The 21,764-nt window shown below is 34.2% G+C and overlaps 3 protein-coding genes across 3 annotated transcripts; 2 read left to right on the top strand and 1 right to left on the bottom strand.

The window, feature by feature from the left end:
* Positions 1–2,011: 2,011 nt before the first annotated feature.
* Positions 2,012–6,268, bottom strand: LOC140881848 (sucrose synthase 5-like). Its single transcript, XM_073287471.1, has 15 exons — positions 6,154–6,268; positions 5,903–6,035; positions 5,491–5,645; positions 5,214–5,406; positions 5,024–5,142; positions 4,714–4,930; positions 4,467–4,562; positions 4,216–4,389; positions 4,015–4,131; positions 3,775–3,941; positions 3,448–3,672; positions 2,817–3,383; positions 2,602–2,740; positions 2,325–2,518; positions 2,012–2,246 (listed from the first exon to the last, which is right to left on the bottom strand). Exons 1-15 carry the CDS (start codon positions 6,231–6,233, stop codon positions 2,099–2,101), a joined length of 2,724 nt encoding a protein of 907 aa, XP_073143572.1. The 5' UTR covers positions 6,234–6,268; the 3' UTR covers positions 2,012–2,098.
* Positions 6,269–9,360: 3,092 nt separating this feature from the next.
* On the top strand, positions 9,361–15,584 carry LOC140883707 (cell division control protein 6 homolog B-like). The gene is made up of 17 exons (XM_073290276.1): positions 9,361–9,637; positions 9,775–9,844; positions 9,958–10,178; positions 10,753–10,827; positions 10,905–11,011; positions 11,184–11,290; positions 11,364–11,423; positions 11,934–12,007; positions 12,371–12,421; positions 12,597–12,646; positions 12,844–12,976; positions 13,792–13,881; positions 14,034–14,096; positions 14,172–14,267; positions 14,399–14,488; positions 14,857–14,966; positions 15,304–15,584. The coding sequence occupies exons 1-16, from the start codon at positions 9,413–9,415 to the stop codon at positions 14,887–14,889; spliced, it is 1,545 nt and encodes a 514-aa protein (XP_073146377.1). The 5' UTR covers positions 9,361–9,412; the 3' UTR covers positions 14,890–14,966; positions 15,304–15,584.
* Positions 15,585–17,012: 1,428 nt separating this feature from the next.
* On the top strand, positions 17,013–21,551 carry LOC140881731 (protein JOKA2-like). Its single transcript, XM_073287274.1, has 7 exons — positions 17,013–17,208; positions 18,085–19,352; positions 19,434–19,557; positions 19,666–19,917; positions 20,309–20,458; positions 20,556–21,146; positions 21,251–21,551. The coding sequence occupies exons 1-7, from the start codon at positions 17,182–17,184 to the stop codon at positions 21,350–21,352; spliced, it is 2,514 nt and encodes an 837-aa protein (XP_073143375.1). The 5' UTR covers positions 17,013–17,181; the 3' UTR covers positions 21,353–21,551.
* Positions 21,552–21,764: the final 213 nt, after the last annotated feature.

Raw genomic sequence — 21,764 nt, 5'->3', positions numbered from 1 at the left:
ACCCTCTTGCTTTTAAAAAAATTGGTCCTAGGCCACGTATAAAAATATTAATATAATTCTACTACCTCTTTTGTTGTGCAAAAAATATTTTTCATATTTTATCTATAAAAAATTTAAAATACATTACTTTGTAGTCAAATTGTGGTATTTTAATTTTATTTATTTGATTATTTTATAACATCGTATTACAAAAACTATTACATTTTAAATGTAAAAAACATTTTTTTATAGTTATATATACTGACGAATTTTGTACATTGAGACGCCAAAAAAATGAATAAAACGTTGTAGAAAGTATTAAAAGTCACGTAAATTTACAATTATGAGGTTATAGTCATTTGAGCTTCTTATTTCAAAATGACATTAGTGCCTATTCATTTTTCTGAGAGGATTATCAGTTGTGTTGAGATATTACAAAGTGTTGTATACAATATAATTTATTTTTCATTTATATTGATTTGTATTGAATATACCATAGATCATTTTATCTCCAAGTCAAAGTAGTATCATTTATGGGTATATGTGACGATGCACATTCATGTTTTAAAAGTACTTATAAAAATATCATTTTTTTTGTTGGACAATAAATATGTCATAATAAAATATCACGTAAAATTATCTCATTCTTACCCTCGATTTTAAAATAAAACTTCACTCATGTCTTTTAGGGTTAGAGTATAGGTCAATATAAATTGTTCTAATAATAATCGAATATCAACGATAAAAATGTAGATCAAAAAAGGATGAGAGATGAGCTCAAAAATTTGGAGACAATCAAACTCGTACAATCTTTTCGCAAAACAATAAATTTTTTTTTTCTGAAACCAGTGTATGAATAATTATATTAAGTGAGCATTTGGTTTATTCAATTACCAACCTAGTCGAATTAACTGAAACCTATTTAATCGAATTTTTAAAGGTAAGATTTGGAGACAATCAAACTCATACAATCTTTCGCGAAACAATGAATTTTTTTTTTTCTGAAACCAGATGAATAATTATATTAAGTGAGCACTTGGTTTATTTAATTACCAACCTAGTCGAATTAACTTAAACCAATTTAATCGAATTTTTAAAGGTAACAAAAATCATATAAAATTAAAAATCAATGATTTCAACCGAGTTAAAAGATTTTTTTAAACTAGAAGGTACAAAAATATATATAAAAAGAAATAATTGAAATACGATCGTATCATAATAAAACTCGTTATACTAAAAAAAAAAAAAAATTACTTACAATATTAAATATAAAATGTTAAACAGACATTATAAATACATTATTATATGTAAAAGCCTAAATAAAAAAAAATCAATGAATCGTTTCTTCTCTTAAAGTGTGATTAGTGAATATTAAAAACCGCAATTATTCCTAAAAAAAACTCAATTAATCATTACCGTTATTTAAAATCAATGAATATAATCAACATTAAAGATATCGAATGTCCCCGAAGGACAACATTAAATTAAGATATCAAAGTTTACTTACAACATGCAAAATTACTGCCTACCGATGTAAGCAAAAGCGAGCATTTGATAAATTCGATAAAAAAATCGAATCAAATTAACCGAAACTCAATTAATCGAATTTTTTTAAAAAATAATCGAACCGAATTAAAATCGATTGATTCGGTTGATTACCGAATTAACCGATTTTTTTACAAAATAAAATTTTTAAAATACAAAAAAATTATTAAATTAATTATTGAAATATGATATTTTTATCATAATAAAGCACACTACTTAAAAACTTTAAATAAAAAAATTAAGTACGATATTAATATAAATGCATTAAACAAAATATTATAAATTATACGTAAAGCTTAATAAACAAATTCAAAATTTAATTATTTATAATTCGATTAACCGAATTTTTTTTTGACTAAAATAAAAAGTCGATTTAACCAAAATTTTATAACACCAAAATCGAATTTAATTTTTGAATTTATTGAATTTGATTGATCGATTCGATTTAATCGAAATAACGCTCTAGAAGTAAGTAAACATTAATCTTCACTTTTTTATTATCAGGAAAGGAACAAATTTCATGAAATGATTAATATGCAATGTGAAGAGATACTCCCCGTAGTTGCAGATTGAATCAGTTGACCCAGCCATACAGCTTGAGCAGAGCATACAGAACAATAGAAGAAGAGATGCATAAACAAAACCAGTGACAAGCACATGGTATACGACCTACTTCCGACGATACTATTTTCCCAGCTTTTCTTCGTATCCCGCCGCCGATCCTGTAATATAAATGACATTAGACTGGAGGAGGACAAATGGGATTTCAAATATAATAGAGTAGGCAAGAAAAAACTTGCCTTTCGACTGATTTTATTTCTTCTAAAGTCGGTACTGGCGATGAATCGTGTGGTTCTTGTTCTTGTTCTGGTACTGATACTGATTTTAGTCCTGGTTTTTGGTCTGGTTTTGGTACCGGTTTTGGCGGTGTTGGCATTTCGAATTCTTGATGAATTGGTTTGCTTTCTTCACCGGGGACGGCTAAATTCTTGGCCTACAGAAATGTTCCATGATTAGTTTACGAGGGATTTTATCTATGACTATGATAAAGAATGACTATAGTTCAGGGAAATGCACCAGATTCCGAAACTGGAGATTGTAAAACATGTCGACGTATCGTTGTTTAGCCTGTTTTTGATCTTTATGCAACTGCCTCCAGAATCCATAGGTTAATCCCATGTTCAGAACTTTGTTTGCATAGATCTTCCATGTGTAGCTGCAAGAGGAAAACGGGTGAAACGACCGACAAGTATCGATGACATAATAAAGACTATGTCTTAAACTTTACATACCATTCTTCTATACGTTTAAGGCCGCCTCGGGATATCCTAAGCCAATACTTGTTATCTCCTTTACATTTCTCGAAAAAATCAGCAACCTTGTTGATTGATTCGTCGCCATTGTTAGGATCGATATGAAATCCAGATACCCCATCGACTATGATCTCCGCTGGGCCTCCTTGGTTTGTGGCAAAAGTAGGCAGTCCACAGTTCATTGCCTCGATAACCGTTAGGCCAAAAGCTTCATAAAGTGCAGGCTGAATAAATGCGCCTTTGGTGTCAGCGATGCACCGGTAAAGCTCACCGTTACGGTATCTGTCGGTTTGAGCTGCTATCCATCTTATTTGGCCTTTGAGTTGGTATCTCTCGATCAGCTCATGCATTTTCTTGATTTCAGCCATTTCTTCCCTATCTTTTGATTTGGATGGATCAAAGAACCCTCCAACAATAACAAGGTTCACTAAATTTCTCACCCTTTTGTTCTTCCCATACCATTCTGTCAATCCGGTAATATTTTTCACTATATCGAGCCTTGCCATTGAAAAGATGATGGGTTTCTTTCGATCTGCTAGAAAACCACTGCCCAAAGAAAATAACAGTTTTGAATATGTAACATAGATACTTATTACATTGATGGACTTACATATGCTCTTCATTATCCTCCTTACTGTAAAGTAACTGGTCGATGGCAGATTGAAACTTGGTGAATCTCTTCTGTTTCTCCAGGAATGGGAAGTAAACAGATTGATCAGCGCCAGGGGATGCGATATTGAACTTGGGATCAAATATATTGATGCCAGAAACTACCCTATAAAGCCCTGGCATAGTGAATGCTACATGACTTTCATACTGTCCCGCTCGGTTCTTGCTGAAAGATCATAAACAAATCATTCAGTTGCCAACTTTCAGGTGTGGAAACAGACCGTTTTAACTGGTGAGGTATACTCAGTCGAGTAGCAAAAACACTAACCTTCCTGCAATTTCTTGATATGTGCTGGTGATTATAAAATCAGTAGCATTCATTGCTATTAGATCAGCTGTGAACTGGGAAGAAAAATGATATTTAGAATCAACTTCCTTCCACTTGACATCTGAATCTTCATACTTGGTCTTCTCCAAAGCATGAGCAATTGTTCCCTGTGATCAACACATGCCCATTTTTGGATTTTTTTTTCTTTATATTGGAAATAGAGAAAATCTAAAACAAAACCTGTGTGACTCCAAGTTTGTTAGCCACCATAGATGCCACTAAGTTTCCATCTGTGTAGTTCCCAAGTACAAGGTCCGGTTTACCTTCCATTAGCTCCAGAATCTTGGCAGTGGCATCCTACACGATCATACAAGTAAATCGAGAGTTTGTTCATCTGGAAATAAACTTCCATGCCTCATTCAGTAAACAACAGTTAATTACCTGAGAAAACCTCTCCAGATATGGGTAAATGTCGAATCTAGAGACCCACGATCCAAGAACTCCGCTCTCGGTCTTAAACGGCACCCTGAGGATATGGGAATGAGCTGTGTTGAAAATAGGCTCTATTTCCTGATTGCATTTGTTCCCTTGAGCATCCGGGATCCGCCGAGTCACCTGTATATTTAAGAAACTACTACTTATATATTCAAGTTCCTAGATCCAATTTAACAAATTCTTATTTATTCCCGTACCACAAGAATCTGAGGCTTCACAGTCAAACCTTGCATCTTAATTCTTGATAAGAGTTCTTCCTCCAGAGCTTTTACTTGATCGAGAATGTAAACCACCTGTTCAGTTGTTTGGTGCACTCAAAACTAACTCCCAATTGTGCAATTTTTCACGTGTAAGATTTTGTTATAAAACCATAATATTTGTTAGGGAGCAACAACTGCATACTCTATCCTAGCTGCGTATGTGATATCGCTCAAAGCTACTCACCTGGCCTCCAGTATCAGGCAAGCCAAGGACATCCGCTTGTCCAAAGTATCCATGAATAGAGAAGATAACGATGTTGTAAATAACTGGAAGCCTGCTAAAAAATTCTTCCATGTTCACGGGATCAGGTGCTTGAAGTATCTCAGAAAGTATCCTCATTGTTTGTCCAACTCTTTCTGCATTATCACCCCATCCTTTCTCAAATCCCCATTCTTTGAGTCTGCATCACTCAATGTAATTTAGTTCAACACACCAATATGGATTCTAAAGCATTTCTTTGATTTATTTCATGAAGGGGTCAAAAACTTTTTACTTTTGCTCCAAATTTTGGTAAGGCGTGTCCTTGGGGAAGGCCGAGATGTAAACTTCTGCTATTACCAATGCTGCTTGAAGCTTTGATGCCGTATTAAGAGTCTCGTTGATCATTAGTTTCTGCGAGAATCACCAAATTAATCGAACGTCGCAATTCTTGAAAGGACTTATATATCCATATGGGTACGTACCTCTCCACTATGATAAAGAGTGAGCAAGTAGTCCACCAAAGGCTTTGCACTCTCAGAATTTCCACTTAGCATTGATGTCATGAACTTCGCGACATAGCTTAGTCCATTTCCGATAGAATTCGGGAGGACTAGGCTTGGGGCAGAAGCACCAAACACCCCAAAATCTACTTCCAAAGCATTTCCATCATTTGACCTGTGGTAATTGGTAAACCCAAAGCCTCGGTATCACTATCCATTAAAGAAATACACTCATCTCTTTTTTGTGATTTGAACTCACCAGTTCTCATCAAACACCATTTCTTTGAATTTCAAGTAATCTGTGGAAGTGATTTTGTCCACAGATAAACTATCCGCGTGCACCTTGACGTACTCCCAAACACCGGGTTGATGCCTGATTGCAAGGGCAACATAAGGTGGCACAATTGCAGCTTCCTGCAGATATAGCTCTTGTCAATTGAATCTAATATAATCTAAGCTGATTTTATAATGCTACTTTGGTTCACAAAAATGCAATATATAATATGCTGCCTCAAGTGCTCTCAACTGAAAATATCTACATGAAATACCTCCTATCCACAACCTGCATATCTACCTACAAGTATCATGCATGCTATAATATTTACAATGACAAGTGCTGCAAAAGAATAGCATGCTCGATCGCTAGCGAACTCGGAAAGCAATGCAGTTACCTGTGTGGAGTTCATGATATCACCAAGTGTACCTTCCCAAACCTTTGATCTTTCAACCTTGTCCTCAATAGTTTGCTCTATCTCATCCTTCAAATGCTGGAATTTCATCAGCCTTCTTCCATTTTCGCTGAACCTTCACATTTTGTCAATCAAATTTACAGGTCAAAGCAAGAATCGAACAGAAAATGCAAGAAAAAATATATGTTCGTAGGAGCTAGCAAAGGACTAAAAACGTAAGAATATTATAGTACTTGGCAAAACATCTTTTGACGTGGTATCGACTTTGTCGCGATGCATCCGACAATGTATCCGCGGCAACAGATGAAGCCATTAGAGGATCAAGAGATGAAAGTGTGTATGATATTTTTTTTGTGGGATTGTTCAGTTTGATAAAGAAATGTGATTCACTAGTTTATATAGTAGCTAGGAAAAATACATGAACATGGAATATTTTAAGAGTGTTGACAGCCAACGTCGAGAGGAATTGAAGAGAAAAGAACAATATGTAGGATGATAACGAGAAGTGATACTAAATTTAGATGAAGAAAGGAATTCAACCACGTTTTCTTAGATTTCTCGTGTTTTTAAAAAGTTGAAGCTAAGGCAAAGTATTCTTGTGTCGCATGAAATCTTACGAGAAAACACATTCTTTTCTTTAATGTTTGATTCCTCTTTTATCATGCTCCAAATTATTTGGATTCGATATAATTTACGTAAACTGTCATACATTTGACAAATTTATCATAAAAAGTAAACCTATATTACAAATTTCTTTTTTCATATTTAAATTTATAAAAATTGATATTTTTCAAAAATTTCTTTTTTATATATAAATTTTTAATATTTAATAGGTGAAGGAGATGGTGGGAATTTATAGAAATATAATAGGTTATTTTGGAGAAGTAAAATTTTAAAATAAAATCATTTTTTAAAAACTAGGATCATCCTAATAAGTAATAACATCTCCAACTAATTTGTGCAAGGTTTTCTTGTGCACCAAAACAGCGCTCCCTTTGTTTTGCACCAAATTTGGCGGAGGGACCACTGCGCCAAATTTGGTGCAAAACTTTTCCATTTTTTTGTTTTTATTTTTTTTGTAATTTTTTCAATTCTTTTACTTTGTTTTTAGTTGTTATAAAATAATAATTAATTGATAAATATTTTAATTTTGGTATATAATAATGTCTATTTATTTATTTAATTTGAGTAATGAAATATTCAAATACAAAATTTAATTATAATTAGACTTCTAATTCTTATTTTATTTTTAATGTTTAATCATTTATCAATTTTAATTTAATAATATGTGTTTATTAATTTGCATAATATAATTATATTAATATATAATAATTACATTAATAATTTAAATATTATTATAATTACATGTATTAGTAATATAATATTATTTAACATATAAAAATTAATCATAATTATATTATTAAATTTATAAATAGATATTAAATAAATATTAAGAAATAATGCATGTGAAATAAAATATATTCCGATAATATTCTTTTGGTGTAAAATTTGAAATAAATGGGTTGGAGATAGATGTTGCATTCGGTGCATAAATTACACTATCTTAGTGCAAAACTTACACCAAAATAGATTTTGTGGTTGAAGATGACCTAAATTTTTTTTTTCAAAAATAACTTATAAGTTGTCAGATAATTTATTTTGACTCTGCTTATAAGTTGTTTTTGTGGACCTTATAAGCTCAACCAAATAATATTTGAATAGTAAATTTACTTAATAAGTTTTGAAGGTATTTTTTGAAAAAAAAAAATTATGTGACTATTTTTGTAAAATTAAATTGGTTCAGAGAGTCGAAGGTGGATTTGAAACTCAATGATTTCGAATATAGTTTTTTTTATTTATAATAAAACAAAATATCAAATTTTAAATTCACATCTTACTGTTTTTATACATTATACATTACTAATATAAAAATATAATAAATTTCAAATGATACAATTATTGGATAAAGTTGAAATCCGTCATAACTTAAAACTTGTCATAATTTATACAATTATTAGATAAACTTGAAATCCATTATAATTAATATTAAATATTATATAAAATGTAAGTTGTAGATTTAAATTTTAGGTTTTAGCTCTCTAAACACAAAAAAAAAAAAAAATTCATCTAAAATCCATGAATTTCGAAATCTATCAAGCAATACACAAACACACACACACACATATATATATATATATAATTAATTAATCGAGAACTTGGGCTTATTCCCAAACATGGTCCAATTCAATCAAGAGCCGGTCCCGATCCCGAATGCTAATTGGGCCATTTTAATGGGGAAAATTAGCAATTTGGTCATGTATGTTGGTCTGTTTTTGGTTTTGGTCTTGTATGTTATAATGTTTGAAAAACATACGATAACTTGGATATATTTTTGGTTTTGGTCCTATATGTTGTCATGTTTTGGAAAATGTGCTATACCTTGGATATTTTTTTGGTTTTGGTCCCGTATGTTTTCATGTTTTGGAAAAGATACAATAACTTGAATATTTTTTTGGATTTCATCCTATGTGCCAAAACTCTCGAGAGCTGTCGGATTTTTGCTTAGTTGACATAATATTTCGCCAACTTGACGCCTATTCATTTTTATGTGGTATAATTGGGTTCAATATGAGCAAAAATAACTATAAAAAATTAAAATATAAAAGAAAAATACGTGAATCATTTATTCCAAACAAATTTTCACAAAAAAAAATATAATTAAAGGGTCGTCCCCCTTTATCTCAACAAAAATGATTAAATGACTAAATTTTCTATCACATGACTTGCAGATGGATACACTTTTCACCATTTACATCGAAGGTAATTTTATTAAAACAAAAACCTAACCAAAATTTATTGGATTTTATTATTTAAGAGGGGGTAGAATACGATTTGGACTCGGCCTCTTCAATTAGGTTTTTGTTTGTGTGAAGATTTTTTTGTGGCAAATGATTCACATATTTTTTATAAATATTTTAGGTTTTTTTTTGTTTTTTATAGATAATTCTACTCATGTGAAATCCAATTTAAGCCACATAATAATCAATAAGTGTAATGTAGGCAAAATATTATGTTAACTAAGCAAAACATGATATCTCTTTCGAGTCATGAGTTTCATGAAAACATACAGGACCAAAAACAAAAAAATATTCAAGTTATAGTACCTTTTTTGAAACATGACAAGACCAAAACCAAAAAAATATCCAAATTATTGTATGTTTTTCAAAACATGACAACATACAGGACCAAAACCAAAACGCAGGCCAACATACCGAGCAAAATGCTAATTTTCCCCATTTTAATGTGCAAACTTTACATAAAGCCCTATTAGAATTTCGAACTCTCTTTCCCGCCACCAGTTCCTTTTTCGCGCCATTGTCCACAGAATAAAGACCACATTAACATGCACCACACCATTGCTGTTTATTCACACCTAATTCAACTGTCCCAATCACTGAAAATATTCGGATCCCAGTGCAATCTCATCCGACGATGCCAACTGTCGCCGTACTCTGCTCAACGCCGGCGGAAGATCATTTGCCTGCGAGAGGAATCGAGGCCACGCCTCGCAAACGGCGATTGAGATCCGATTCGAATTCCGATGCGGACAGTGTGACACCATCTACAAGGAAGATCCCCAAATCGTCTGGCTTATGTGATGCGGGCTGCCCTAACAGTCCTCCGAAAGAGAATGTAAGCTCGATCGATTTAAATGACGTTAGTAGCGTTCCATTTTTTTTAATTCATGATTTTTTTTAGTTTATTTTTGGAATTTTCAATTTGATGGGTTTGTTTGATTTAATTGTCGATGTTGATCAAACACATTCCGACTCATTTAAGAATCAAAATCGCAGTTACCAAGATTGCCCGCGAGAAAGAGATTATTTGATAACGTTGCTGAAAGGCCAGTTTGGAATCCAGCAGGCAAGTTTATTTGTCCACAACAAAACTACATGTGATGTATATTTGATATATTATTTGCTTAATTAATTTCGTGTTACTTAACTTTTTTAATTATTATGGTTTACAATTAATAGATGTGGAGCAAGTGAGAGTGGTAAACGAAGCGCTGCACGTATCTTCTGCTCCAAAGATTGCTGTGTGCCGTGAAAATGAGCAAAGCATGATTTTAGATTTCTGCAAGAAATGTGTAAAGCAAGAGAAGGCTGGGAGTATGTATATTTCTGGATGCCCTGGAACTGGAAAGTCTTTATCGGTAGAGATTATTAAAGAGATCCTTGTTGATTGGACAAATGAGGTACCCATTCGGAACATTTGTTAACTTGTTTGCGGTTAAGTCCATGTGATGAATAAGTGTTGGATGATAATTACATTACGGACTTGGGATGTTTTTCACTTTGCTATCAATGTGTTGACTAGCACCCACTAGAACCCAACAATTACCAGAAAAAGTATGTGAGAACTGAATGTGTTGCTTTTTGATAGAGCTCTAGAAACTAAATATATTTTCTAAATTTTGTGCCTGAAATCGTCTGGTTTTAAATATAAATTGAAAATTTCAGTAAGTCAAATTCCATCCTACATAGTTTTTAAGCTGCTGTCCTTTTTTCCTAAAATGATGGGTTTTTATTCAGGATTATATATACATTTGAAAATGGGGTTTTTTTCTCCAGTTGGTCATTCTTTCAATTTTTTATGTAAGCAATAAACTGGTAATAAACTTCATGGACTTTCCATATGCCTAACATTATGTTTTACATGTTTGTTGTTAAATGGTCACAATGTACTCCAATCCTAAAGTAACGTTCTCTTTCCCTTTCACTTTTACCGTATGTCTGAGGAAAACCCCTTTGTTTCTTCCCCAAAACCAGGAACAAATACAGCCTCCAGATATTTTGTCAATGAATTGCATGTTTCATGCACAGACAACTGAAATTTTCAGCAAGGTACACCGATTTTCGGGTTTATTTTATCTCCAGCGGATTAAAATTAAATTTTCTAACATTCTATTATTGCCCTACAGATTCTCAGAAAGCATTTCCCTCAGAAGGAGCCTAATTTTTTTAAGCTGCCTCTACAGCTTCTTCGTAACCTGTATTCCCAAAAGCAGGCAGTGGATGTGAAAATGATGTAAGAATCAGATATTAGCATTCTCTTGTCTAAGTTTGATGAGTTCCAATGTTTATCCAGATCATTGCTTGATTGCTCTGTAAATGTTTGTGGCAAGAGTGGTGAAGGATTTCTAATTCTGAGTATTGTCTTTAATTAATGTTTTTTCCTAATTAGCAATCACGATTGACAGATTAGTGATTGTTGATGAATTGGATTATTTGATTACCCAAGACAGAGCTATGCTTCAAGATCTTTTCATGCTAACAACATTGCCATTTTCCAGATGTATTTTGCTTGGTACGTGGGGGATACTCAATACAACGAATATGTTCTATCTTCATCTTCTAACTGCTTTGCCTTTTGTCTACAGGCATCGCGAATGCCATCGACTTAGCCGACAGGTTTATGCCAAAACTACAATGTTTGAACTGTGAGTGTTTGTCTATTTATCTGGTTATTTTCCAAAATCTTAAGATTCATTTTTCATGTTGGAGTTTGTTCCAGAAAATAGAAGAGTAGATACTCTGCTTGAATTTGTCTCCTATTTTGGATATATTGGTTCTAAAGACTCATTTTTTATTTCCAATTTGCTAGAGATGAAATCTTTTTCTACTTGCATTTGATAGCTATATTGACCCTAATGGCTATAATTGTTCCTCCAATTCCTCTGACTTGGCGTTTTTTTGTTGAGTAATGGATTCACAGATTAAAGATTCTTGCGATGCTCCCATCTTGATTCCTCTTTCTAGTTTAAGCATCTATTAAAACATGGTTACCTATGTCATTATAAGAAGACAAGTTGCTCATTCCAACTGTCTAATGCCCAACATAGTTGTCCTTTCTCTTTTATCTGAGTAGAAGTTAGAAATTTGACATAATTGAGCCAGCTTGTCTCATGCTGGAAATGTATTGACGCATGGATCTTCTTCCTCTCTGCTAGGCAAACCCATGGTAATAACATTTCGCGCCTATTCCAAGGATCAGATCATCATGATTCTTAAAGACAGACTGAGGGTAAACCTTTTTAACTTATTACATATCCAGAGAGAGTTTATTAGTTTGATTTTGTCTTTATATTTGCTCAATAGAAAAATTCATCCTGCCACTTAACTCCACATCAGATCACCTATAAAATATGTAGTCTCGTGTTGTTTAGTGGATGAAGGCATATTTTGCAGCAAAAGACCACCAAAACACTGAAGTTGAATGAAGGACTGTCTGCTTTTCCTATTTGGAAAATATACCGTCTTAAGTCCGAAACAAATCCAGTTAGCTTATATCAAAGGAGAAAGTAAAAAAAATGGAAAAAATGTCATTTTGCCAATTAAGGATGCATATATATTTGATATCATTCTAATCTGGTTGCAATTTCAACAGGCACTTCCTTATACCGTCTTCCAGCCACAAGCCGTGGAACTCTGTGCTGGGGTTTGTTTCAACTTTAATTCCCTTTCGATAATAAAGAGTGTCATACAGGCTATTTGGCAAATCTAAGCACGCCACTGCTATTTTCTCGTTCTTTTATTTAAAACATCCTAGAAGATCACATGTATCACTTAAGGGTCAAGAGATGGCTAAATTTCCATTGTTTGTGTTGCTGCAGAGAGTTGCTGCAGCATCTGGAGATATGAGGAAGGCTCTTTCTATTTGCAGGTTGGCATTTGATTCCTACATTCACCAATTTTTAATTCCTCTTATTTTTTGCTTTATTTAATTCTCAGTGCCAAGCAGTAACACAAATCGGCAACAGTATAAAGTACTGCATTGGACAAGACAATGGATTATTTTTTAAGTTGGTAATGCCTTTGTCATTCATGAATTACAGCCTTATTTACATGTTCCTATTGCAGGAGTGCTATTGGGATGCTAGAAACTGAGATAAGAGAATCTATCAGTAACAAGAGTTTGCCATCAACTGGAAAGAATGACGACCAACTGAAGTCGGCTGATTTCGATTGGTTGACTAGTCAAGTAAATAATCTGGTAAGCATCATATAGCAATAGCATATTTTGAGTTTCCTTTTGCTGTAGTTGCAAAGCCCAATACAACCATCCTGAAGATGATTTTTTGGTATTTGTTTCCTTTATATTTATATTATGTTCCATTGTTGAGTCTCCCATGAAAGACATGCTTTCACATCTATGCCAATGTCTTCTTGTTGATATACTTCCTCACGGAAAGTTATCCCAAATTACCGCTCAGATGTCTTTGAAAAATTCCATGACAATTTATAGTCTTTACATCATCAAAATAAGTATACAGGCCTATAAAAAAATTAGGTATTGCACTATTGGTAGTTATGGACCAACCTTATCTTACTGCAGCACTTGTAGCTTGCCCATTCTTTAACTGCAAAGGGTGAGTATAGTAACCATGTGCTTCCTTCAAAGTTCACACAAATCCAATATTTAGTGGTGCATGTTAGTTAATTTCCGGTGTTTGTATGCCTGTGCAAATATTTCAAGAGGATAAAATGATAAGTCAAGGGTGCTTGTGGTTAAGTAGCTTCACTCATGGAGCATTGGGGCTGTTTTGAATAAACTTTTGGAGTGAAATGAGATATCAGTCTATATTCTCCATTATACTTTTTAAAAACCCGGTGTTGCTAATCGCTGGAAAAATTATACCACTCATCAGCACTCCACTGTGAAGGAAAATCCCCTCCACCGGCTCCATTCAGTATTCTTGTAGCCTGCATGGTGCCTCGCTAGCTTTTAATAAAATTTATATGCTGTCCTCACCTTTACCACAGCCTACATGCAATCCATTTTCTCTCATGGTTTTCATCTCCTCGTAGGTGAGGATCGATCATGTTGCTGCTGCATTATCAAAAACATTTAAATCACCTGCAGTAGACACCATTCAATCTCTACCACAACATCAACAGGTAAACTTTACTGAGAAGACATCCCTCAATAAAAACCTTTTTCAGCTGTAAATTTATCATATGCCTAGTTATGAAATATACTAAGTGGCCTGTGAATTTTTCATTGCCTATGTATATGTTTTCTACTGAATGTTGAATGGCTACTTTGGCAGATCGTACTTTGCTCCGCTGTGAAACTTTTCCGAGCAGGGAAGAAGGATGCAACTGTTGGTGAGGTGTGGTTTCTAAAATTAGGACAATGTAATAAATTTCTATGGCATCATTTAATGAAACTCTATACTATGCTGCAGCTGAACAGATTTTACAAGGATGTGTGCAAATCAACCTCAATCCCACCGTTGGGCATTATGGAACTGTCAAGTATGTGTAGAGTGTTGGATGATCAGGTAAAACCTACTTATACAAGATGAGAATATCTATAAACATATATGATGGAACATCAACAATCAACATTGTTGTATTCCATAGAAAGTCCATGGAAGGTTGCATGAGCTTACAAGCACGAACCTATTTTCAGGGAATCATCAAACTTGGGCAATCACGAGAAGAAAACAAAAAACGAGTAACATTAAAGGTGGATTCAGCAGACATTGCTTTTGCTTTGCAGGTTAGTTGTGCCTGATATAGAATATTGCTATGGATAAGCTGTCATTTCAAAACACACGCAAATTGTTCATGACATAACAAAATCCTTCAATTTCATATTTGTAGCTTGTGCTAAAAGTTTCAGTACTTTTATTTTCATTTTTTTTTGAAAAAAAACAAGAAGATGCTTCGGTATTTTTACCGATGAAACTTTCTTTTCAGTGTATTTTCCAACTACACATTGTATTGTACTTGAAAAATGCTAAAAAATCAAAGGGGTTTGAAATGCAAACCAAATCCTTCAAGCGAAACAGTTGCTTTTCCATGACTTTATGTGCCTTTGTCTAGGACAATAACATCTTATTTGTAATTGTGCTAATTATGAAACAGGGAGTTCGTTTCTTTCGCAATTGTCTGCAGTAAACGTTCAAGAATCTTGATTCTTTGGAGGCTATTGGGTGGCTAATTCTTTGCCTGAAGATCAAATCTGAAGAGACAAAGTTAGTGAACTTGACTATCTACTTTTATATGTTTATTTATGTAGAATTTGTAATGTTGGCCGCATTTAGGCTTTTGCATAGCCTTAAATATGTTGGATACTTTTTAAAACCCAAATAGTGATCGAGAAATTTCATTTGAAAATAAAATGCAACTTACTCCCCAGCCAGTATATACAGACTTAAAAGTCATTTGGATTTGGGTGTTGTATTCTGCCTCTTTTTAAAAAATTACATTTGTTTTTATGATAGTTTTCATACCTTGGTTTTTACCCTATTACATGTATTTTTACCTTTATTCATTACGTAGCTAATTTAGCTCATTCTTTCATGTGAACAGGTGACCCAAGGACTAAGACAAAGTCCTACTGAGCGCAATATATCTCATGAATCAAATGGTCGGCATCTATTTTCGAAACTTGCACGAAAATAGAGGCAAAAACATATTGCGCCAATCGATTGTCAGAAAGTGTTGTAGGCTGCGGCATTTGCTATGCTTTTATCAAAGGTTTTCCAGATTTAAGAATATAGGATAGCAAAATTCAATATTTGAGAACATCAGATGGAAAGTTTGATGTAACTTGTTTCAGTGAAGTAGTATATGCAAGGTGATGTCCTCATTTCAGCAGTACAAATTGGCTAAATACACCGTACATCCTTCTACAGATACGACATTAACCATTTAAAATCATGTTAGTTTTTGGCAGATATATTAACTATTAAGAATTATTAAATTTTGGGACATCTTGAATTTGTGTTTTAGTAATCACAGACGGGAGCGCTATTGGGTGCCAACGCGTTCATGCTTCTCGAGCAAGGATCTTCGGCCATGGGCTATGAAACCATGATAAATAAACAATTTCATCTTTATTTATTTTTTGAAAACAATTTCATCTTTATTTTACGACCATCTGGATGGTAAGAATGGGTAGCCACAACTGGAAAAATCAAATCAAAGCATATATAGCTTATTTTATAGTTCTCTTTCAACAAAATACAAGATAGTAATAATTGTTGAGTCAGGAAATTCAACTAAAAATGGTCAAAATGATTTTTTATCGAACATGAGGCGGTTTGAGTAAATCATTCGAAAAAATAATTATTATTGTAAGTTTGAAAATTAGGATCCGTTTGGATTTGATAGACATTTTTAAAAAAAAACATTTTTTAAAGCTATAATTTTTTGCTTTTTGAAAAAGTTCTAATTTTGACTTAAAAAAGTGTTTATTTAAGTACTTTTCTGATCAACCAAACAATTTATTAAATGAAAAGCACTTAAAAAATGCTTTTTTGGTCTGACTTTTAAAACCAAACGGACCTTTATGTTAACATTAAAAAAAATATATAGTGTAGATATGACAACCCTTTGTTATAAGATTTTTCCAATATATGTTATCCAAAACTCAAGACCGAATAGCTAACACACTAGAGAAGGAACAACATTGAGGAAGACAGAAACAACCACCGACACCTTGATTCCGTCCTTGAATATATCTACGCACATTTAGGATTTGATGATGATTGATGAGTTGACGATGCTTGTAACTTTAATTTCACAATTTAATAAAATAACACATAAATTAATATTATATTATATGATTTATTCTCACTTAAAAAAACTGCATGCTATTTTCCTAGGATCGAGTAATTTCTTCAAATTATTTATTGCGGAATTTGTATGTTTTTACGATGTCATTTTGTTAAATAGACGGTCATTTTTGTTTTGTAAATTTGATCTTTTCCAATGTATTTTATTACATTAGGAAGATCTAATTTTTTTTAAAAAAAATTTGACTGGACCTAAAATAATAAAATTCTCCCTGTTTTTATGTACTTTTGTACATATATATATATATAAATATAAATTTTATTAAAATGAATAATGTAATTTATTTCTCAGAGTTTGCTAATTCATTGCATCGACGACTTTTTGGATTTCCTTCGTCCATTGGGTTTTCTTCGGAAACAAGATAACAAAATGAATTCATTAATAATAATAATATAATAAAATAAAATAGGAAATATTTGTTTATATAACATCCAAACAAACCCTCCATTGTCTCACAATTCGTTTTCAGTCGAGTCGAGTGGGATTGCGTGAAATCTCGTCTGTCGTTTGGGTTTTCGGTATATAAGGGCTATACAATTATCAGCCCCCTTTCATTTCTAGGGCGGAAATTTCGTTAATTCGCGGCTTACTTGGAACGCGATTGTAGACATGGAGGCTTCTTCTGTGGTGATCAAGGTGTTTTTCGAATGATCTTTTACCTTTTGAGTGTAATTTTTAGTGTGTGTTTTCCCGGATGTAATATGTATGGGTGCGTTGACGGTGTCTGCGAGAGTATTAGCTTTTGATTCTGTGGGGAATTATTCTTTGTATGTTTTCTTTTTCCCGGATTGTGTCGTGTGTTTTTTGGAAAGGGTTTTCGTTTTCCATATCGATTCTTCTTGGATGTTAGAATCTGCGGCTGATTTTGATATTTCGTTATGTCTTAAAACCACAACCCTTTTTTGTTGCTTAGCCATCGTTCTATGTTCATCTCTTCGTTTTTTTGTGCTGACGTTGATGGATTTCAGTTCGTACTCTCTTGTTCTTTGGTCTATGTTCCTGTCGATATTTTTACTCTAGATTGTGGCTCGGTAAGGTTGAGATAAATTTTCTAGGTTATTACTTTTTCGAATTTTTTGTTCCCTTTACTTTGACCCTTTTAACGTATGAGCATGCCGATTGACTTGTTTCTAGATTTGAAACTTTTCCTTTATGGTTTGATTTCAGTACTTATTTAATGTGAACTCAATTTACCAAGATAGTCTCTCTTTTTTGGGTATGTATGCGGTCGTTCTCAAATTTGATTGTTGGTAGTTCTTTTTTTTTTGGTCATCCATGATCATTAATCTTTTTATGATGTGTTGTTACTATTGAAGCATATTCTGCTTTTTATCATGTTAATATTATTTATTTCAGTTCCTGAATTATGATTGTAAAGGTGATCAATCAGCTGTTTTGCCTACTATCTACTCCGTTTGATGTTAATGTTAACTTTCTATTCACTTTTCCAGATGCATATACATCTTGGATTGTCTAAATTTTCCTGATCAGCGTTCTTAACAATTTTTACAGGTCAAATATGGTGATATTCTCAGGCGTTTCAATGCCAAGGTTGTTGATGGGGAACTGGATCTCAGTATGGCCGGACTGACCGAAAAAATCTTTTCCCTCTTTAACTTTGCTCCTAATGTTGAAATCATACTCACTTATATTGATGAAGATGGAGATTGTGTGGCTCTTGTTGATGATGATGATCTCTGTGATGTGGTGAAGCAGTCCCTGAACCCTTTGAGAATCACCGTTAAACTAAATTCTGAAAAGAATGGTACAACGTTTTCTCTCTCAAGTGGAACTTCTACTCCCTTGAGATCCCCTCGAGTGAAACAATCATTTCAAAATCCTATTGCCGGAGTGTCTGAAATTCTGAAAACTGTCCCTGAGCCCTTACGTGGGACACTTGTGAATCTCTCAACTGATTTGGTATCAAAAGTGTCGTCCACTGCCCCAGGTATATCTCCAGGCGCTACAGAGCTTATTAATTACTTCTCCAAAGTGGGCTTGTCGTACCTAGACCAGCTTGCAGAATCCCAGACTAGAGTGCAGCCTGGCGGACAGAGTGTTGTTCCTGAAAACAGTTCCGCTGTACCTGAATCTAAGGACTCAAATTCTTCTCGGATTGATCCTAAAATAACTGTGGTCTCATCGGTTGGGAAATCTAAAAACGAATCTTTCAAAAGTAATGAGATTCCACCAAAGCCTCAACTTGAAGCGACTGCGAAGAATTTTGAGGTTAAAGCTCAAAGTTTAGCTGGAGGAACCAAGGGTGCATCATCTTCTGAGGCACCTGGCTCTAGTTCTGTAGCTGGGCCACTCAACTCAAAGAATACAGACATTGGGCAGCTTGAAAGTTCAGCGCCTGAAAATCCTAATCCAAATGTTATACACCTTAACATTGGTAAGAAAGCGAAGGCCAAGATGATAAATGACTGTAATCTTGATGAGAAGTCGCGTTTAACCTTTTCTGATCCTTTGAAGGGAAACTCTCCAAATGGAAGAACGGGAAGTGTAGTCCCTATTGGTTTTAAGAACCCTCTGGATTCACTTATGTCCCCTAATCCTGGTAGTTTTTATAAATTTCCAATCTCAGGTTTAACTTGCCCATTTTCCGGAATACCAGTGGAAAATGTCTCAGCTGCTCCACCACAACCTGTTCCTCTGTCGGTTGCATTTAACAGGAGCAGAATTGAAAATGATGGTACTGGGACTATCTTCCATCGTGGTGTTCGCTGTGATGGTTGTGGAGTGCATCCTATAACTGGTCCGAGGTTCAAGTCTAAAGTGTAAGATCTAACATAACTCATTTGTTTTTTACTAATATAGCTTGTTCTCCAGATGGTAATCAGTAAACTTGTATTCTGCAGAAAGGTAGACTATGATTTGTGCAGCATCTGCTTTGCAGCAATGGGAAATGACAATGACTATTTAAGAATAGATTACCCAGCAATTAATCGACACCAGTTGTCCTTCAAGGGATTTCATGATCATGTATGTTCGTTCTACAATGATTTTGTCTCTTCATCTTTTGTCTTATCTAATATGTTAATTTCCGAGCTCTGTTTCCTTAAAAGTACCTTATGTGTTGTACAAAATTAGCATGCCAGGGTCCGGTGTCCGGCACCACCACAAGTCCTAAGGGGTCATAAAGTTAAGCCAGGTGGATCCAAGCTAGACAGTCGCTTCATCCAGGATGTCAATATACTAGATGGCACTGCTATGGCACCTTTTACTCCATTCACGAAGATTTGGAGAATGAGGAACAATGGTACACTAGCATGGCCTCAGAAAACACAACTTGTTTGGATAGGTGGAGATAAATTGAGCAATTTATTGTCAGTCGAACTAGAGGTGAGTTGTTTTTGTTTTGGTTTTATAGATTTTCTTAAGCTCTCTTTGGGTTTGACTTAATCGTGATTCTCAACATTCTCTTGTTGTATCATTGGGTTTGACGTAATCGTGATTCTCAACATTCTCTTGTTGTATCATTGGCTAAGTTTTAGTGTCCATTCAAAGGGTGAATGCATCCATTGGAATGGATGGTAAAACTATGTGTACTGCTTACCGTTATAATTATTATCATTATTATTTATTATGGCTGTTTATATTCTGGTTTCTTTTTGGTGGGAGTGATGTAACTGTTATCTCAAATCTCAATGCATTTCTGCTTTAATCTTCTTTGCTAAAAGATCTTTTGATTTTCAAAATTAAATTCTTACCCATATGGTTTGTATTGTGACAGATTCCTGCAACTGGTTTAGCTGTTGACCACGAGCTTGATGTTGCTATGGATTTTATTTCTCCTGATCTTCCTGGCCGGTATATCTCCTACTGGAGAATGGCTTCACCTTCTGGCCAAAAGTTTGGGCAACGAGTTTGGGTTCTTATCCAGGTTGGTCACTGGTGACAGCTCAGTTTACTTTCTGAAGTTGTGTAATGCCTCGTGTTTTTACCGGGATAGTGAGTTTGACTTTTATGCATGAATATAGGTTTATGCTGCTTTGAAAGAGACGCCCCGTGTTGGTGTTCAGGGTTTGAATCTAAATTTACCCCCTGTGAACAGTGTCTTGAATGGTCCTGAAATTATTAATATGGACTCGACACCTCTGGTGGAAGATAGCCGCCTGGAGCCTGATAACTCCAACAAGATGGTGGAAATAGTGGATACAGTATTTCGTATGCCGCTGCCCAATAATGAACAGGAGATGAAGTTTCCCATCACTGATAGCTTACTTGTAGGAAATGGTATGTCAAGCTCTGCTGTTCCGGCCCCAACTTCTGAAAGATATCCTATCATCGATCTGTCTGATATAGCACCACCAGCATTCTCTACTCCTACACCATCTGTCCTTTATCCTTCGGCACCATCTGTTGGGAACACAGTGGCATACACGGAAGAGCTTCCGGGAAAGGAAGAAGTAGAGGAAAAACTTCTCAGGGAACTTGAGGAAATGGGCTTCAAACAGGTTGATTTAAACAAGGAAGTTCTGAGAATGAATGAGTATGATTTGGAGCAAGCAGTGGACGATCTTTGTGGAGTTTCTGGGTGGGATCCTATGCTTGACGAGCTCCAGGAGATGGTGAGTTTCATCTTTATTTTTTCCCCCGGTGATCTTCCTCCTGCTTGTTAATTTTATTCTGTTCGTTTTATAGTTCTTTTTTAACATATCTAGTTTTTATGCAGGGTTTTCATGATACAGAAATGAACAAGAAACTGCTGAAGAAGAACAATGGAAGCATCAAACGTGTGGTTATGGATCTCATCGCCGGAGAAGAGCAGCAGTAAATGTCTTTGGTATATTATCTATGTGGGGAAACATGCCATATATATACATATATATGAATATGAATAAATGCCAAGAACTTCTGGGACCCGACGTACTGTTCTTGGTCTTCTGGAGTTTCAACTTGTTTATTTCGCTGTTAATGTTGATATAACTGGTGTTGATAATTTCAGCCCTCTATCTGCGCCACCTCTTTTTTTAGTCCCTGTCAGTGCTTTTCTAAGAAGTACGTTATCCTGTTATTGGAAAAATTCAACGACTGTAAATTTAGTAGATTTTTAACGTAGATTATTTGTGGAGTCAAGATGATATTTGAAATTGAACAACTTACAGAGAGAAATTTCTGGCCCAAGAAATGCTCTATTCAGAAAAATAAAGATGAACTAAAATTGCATATTTGAAATTGAACTAATT

The sequence above is a fragment of the Henckelia pumila genome, chromosome 2, assembly GCF_033568475.1.
Source record: "Henckelia pumila isolate YLH828 chromosome 2, ASM3356847v2, whole genome shotgun sequence".
In the NCBI taxonomy this organism is placed as follows: domain Eukaryota; kingdom Viridiplantae; phylum Streptophyta; class Magnoliopsida; order Lamiales; family Gesneriaceae; genus Henckelia; species Henckelia pumila.
This window is presented reverse-complemented; position numbering and strand designations above follow the sequence as displayed.

What these genes read in the sequence shown, in the direction of transcription:
- LOC140881848 (XM_073287471.1), bottom strand. Translation starts at nt 6,233, where the DNA reads ATGGCTTCATCTGTTGCCGCGGATACATTGTCGGATGCATCGCGACAA. An exon ending in ACAAACTTGGAGTCACACAG is followed by an intron (nt 3,942 to 4,014) that starts GTTTTGTTTTAG and finishes TGTTGATCACAG; the next exon opens with GGAACAATTGCTCATGCTTT. An exon ending in TATCAAGAAATTGCAGGAAG is followed by an intron (nt 3,673 to 3,774) that starts GTTAGTGTTTTT and finishes ATGATCTTTCAG; the next exon opens with CAAGAACCGAGCGGGACAGT.
- LOC140883707 (XM_073290276.1), top strand. Translation starts at nt 9,413, where the DNA reads ATGCCAACTGTCGCCGTACTCTGCTCAACGCCGGCGGAAGATCATTTG. An exon ending in AAGGCTCTTTCTATTTGCAG is followed by an intron (nt 12,647 to 12,843) that starts GTTGGCATTTGA and finishes TTCCTATTGCAG; the next exon opens with GAGTGCTATTGGGATGCTAG. An exon ending in ACATTGCTTTTGCTTTGCAG is followed by an intron (nt 14,489 to 14,856) that starts GTTAGTTGTGCC and finishes ATTATGAAACAG; the next exon opens with GGAGTTCGTTTCTTTCGCAA.
- LOC140881731 (XM_073287274.1), top strand. Translation starts at nt 17,182, where the DNA reads ATGGAGGCTTCTTCTGTGGTGATCAAG. An exon ending in CCGAGGTTCAAGTCTAAAGT is followed by an intron (nt 19,353 to 19,433) that starts GTAAGATCTAAC and finishes TGTATTCTGCAG; the next exon opens with AAAGGTAGACTATGATTTGT. An exon ending in TATTGTCAGTCGAACTAGAG is followed by an intron (nt 19,918 to 20,308) that starts GTGAGTTGTTTT and finishes GTATTGTGACAG; the next exon opens with ATTCCTGCAACTGGTTTAGC.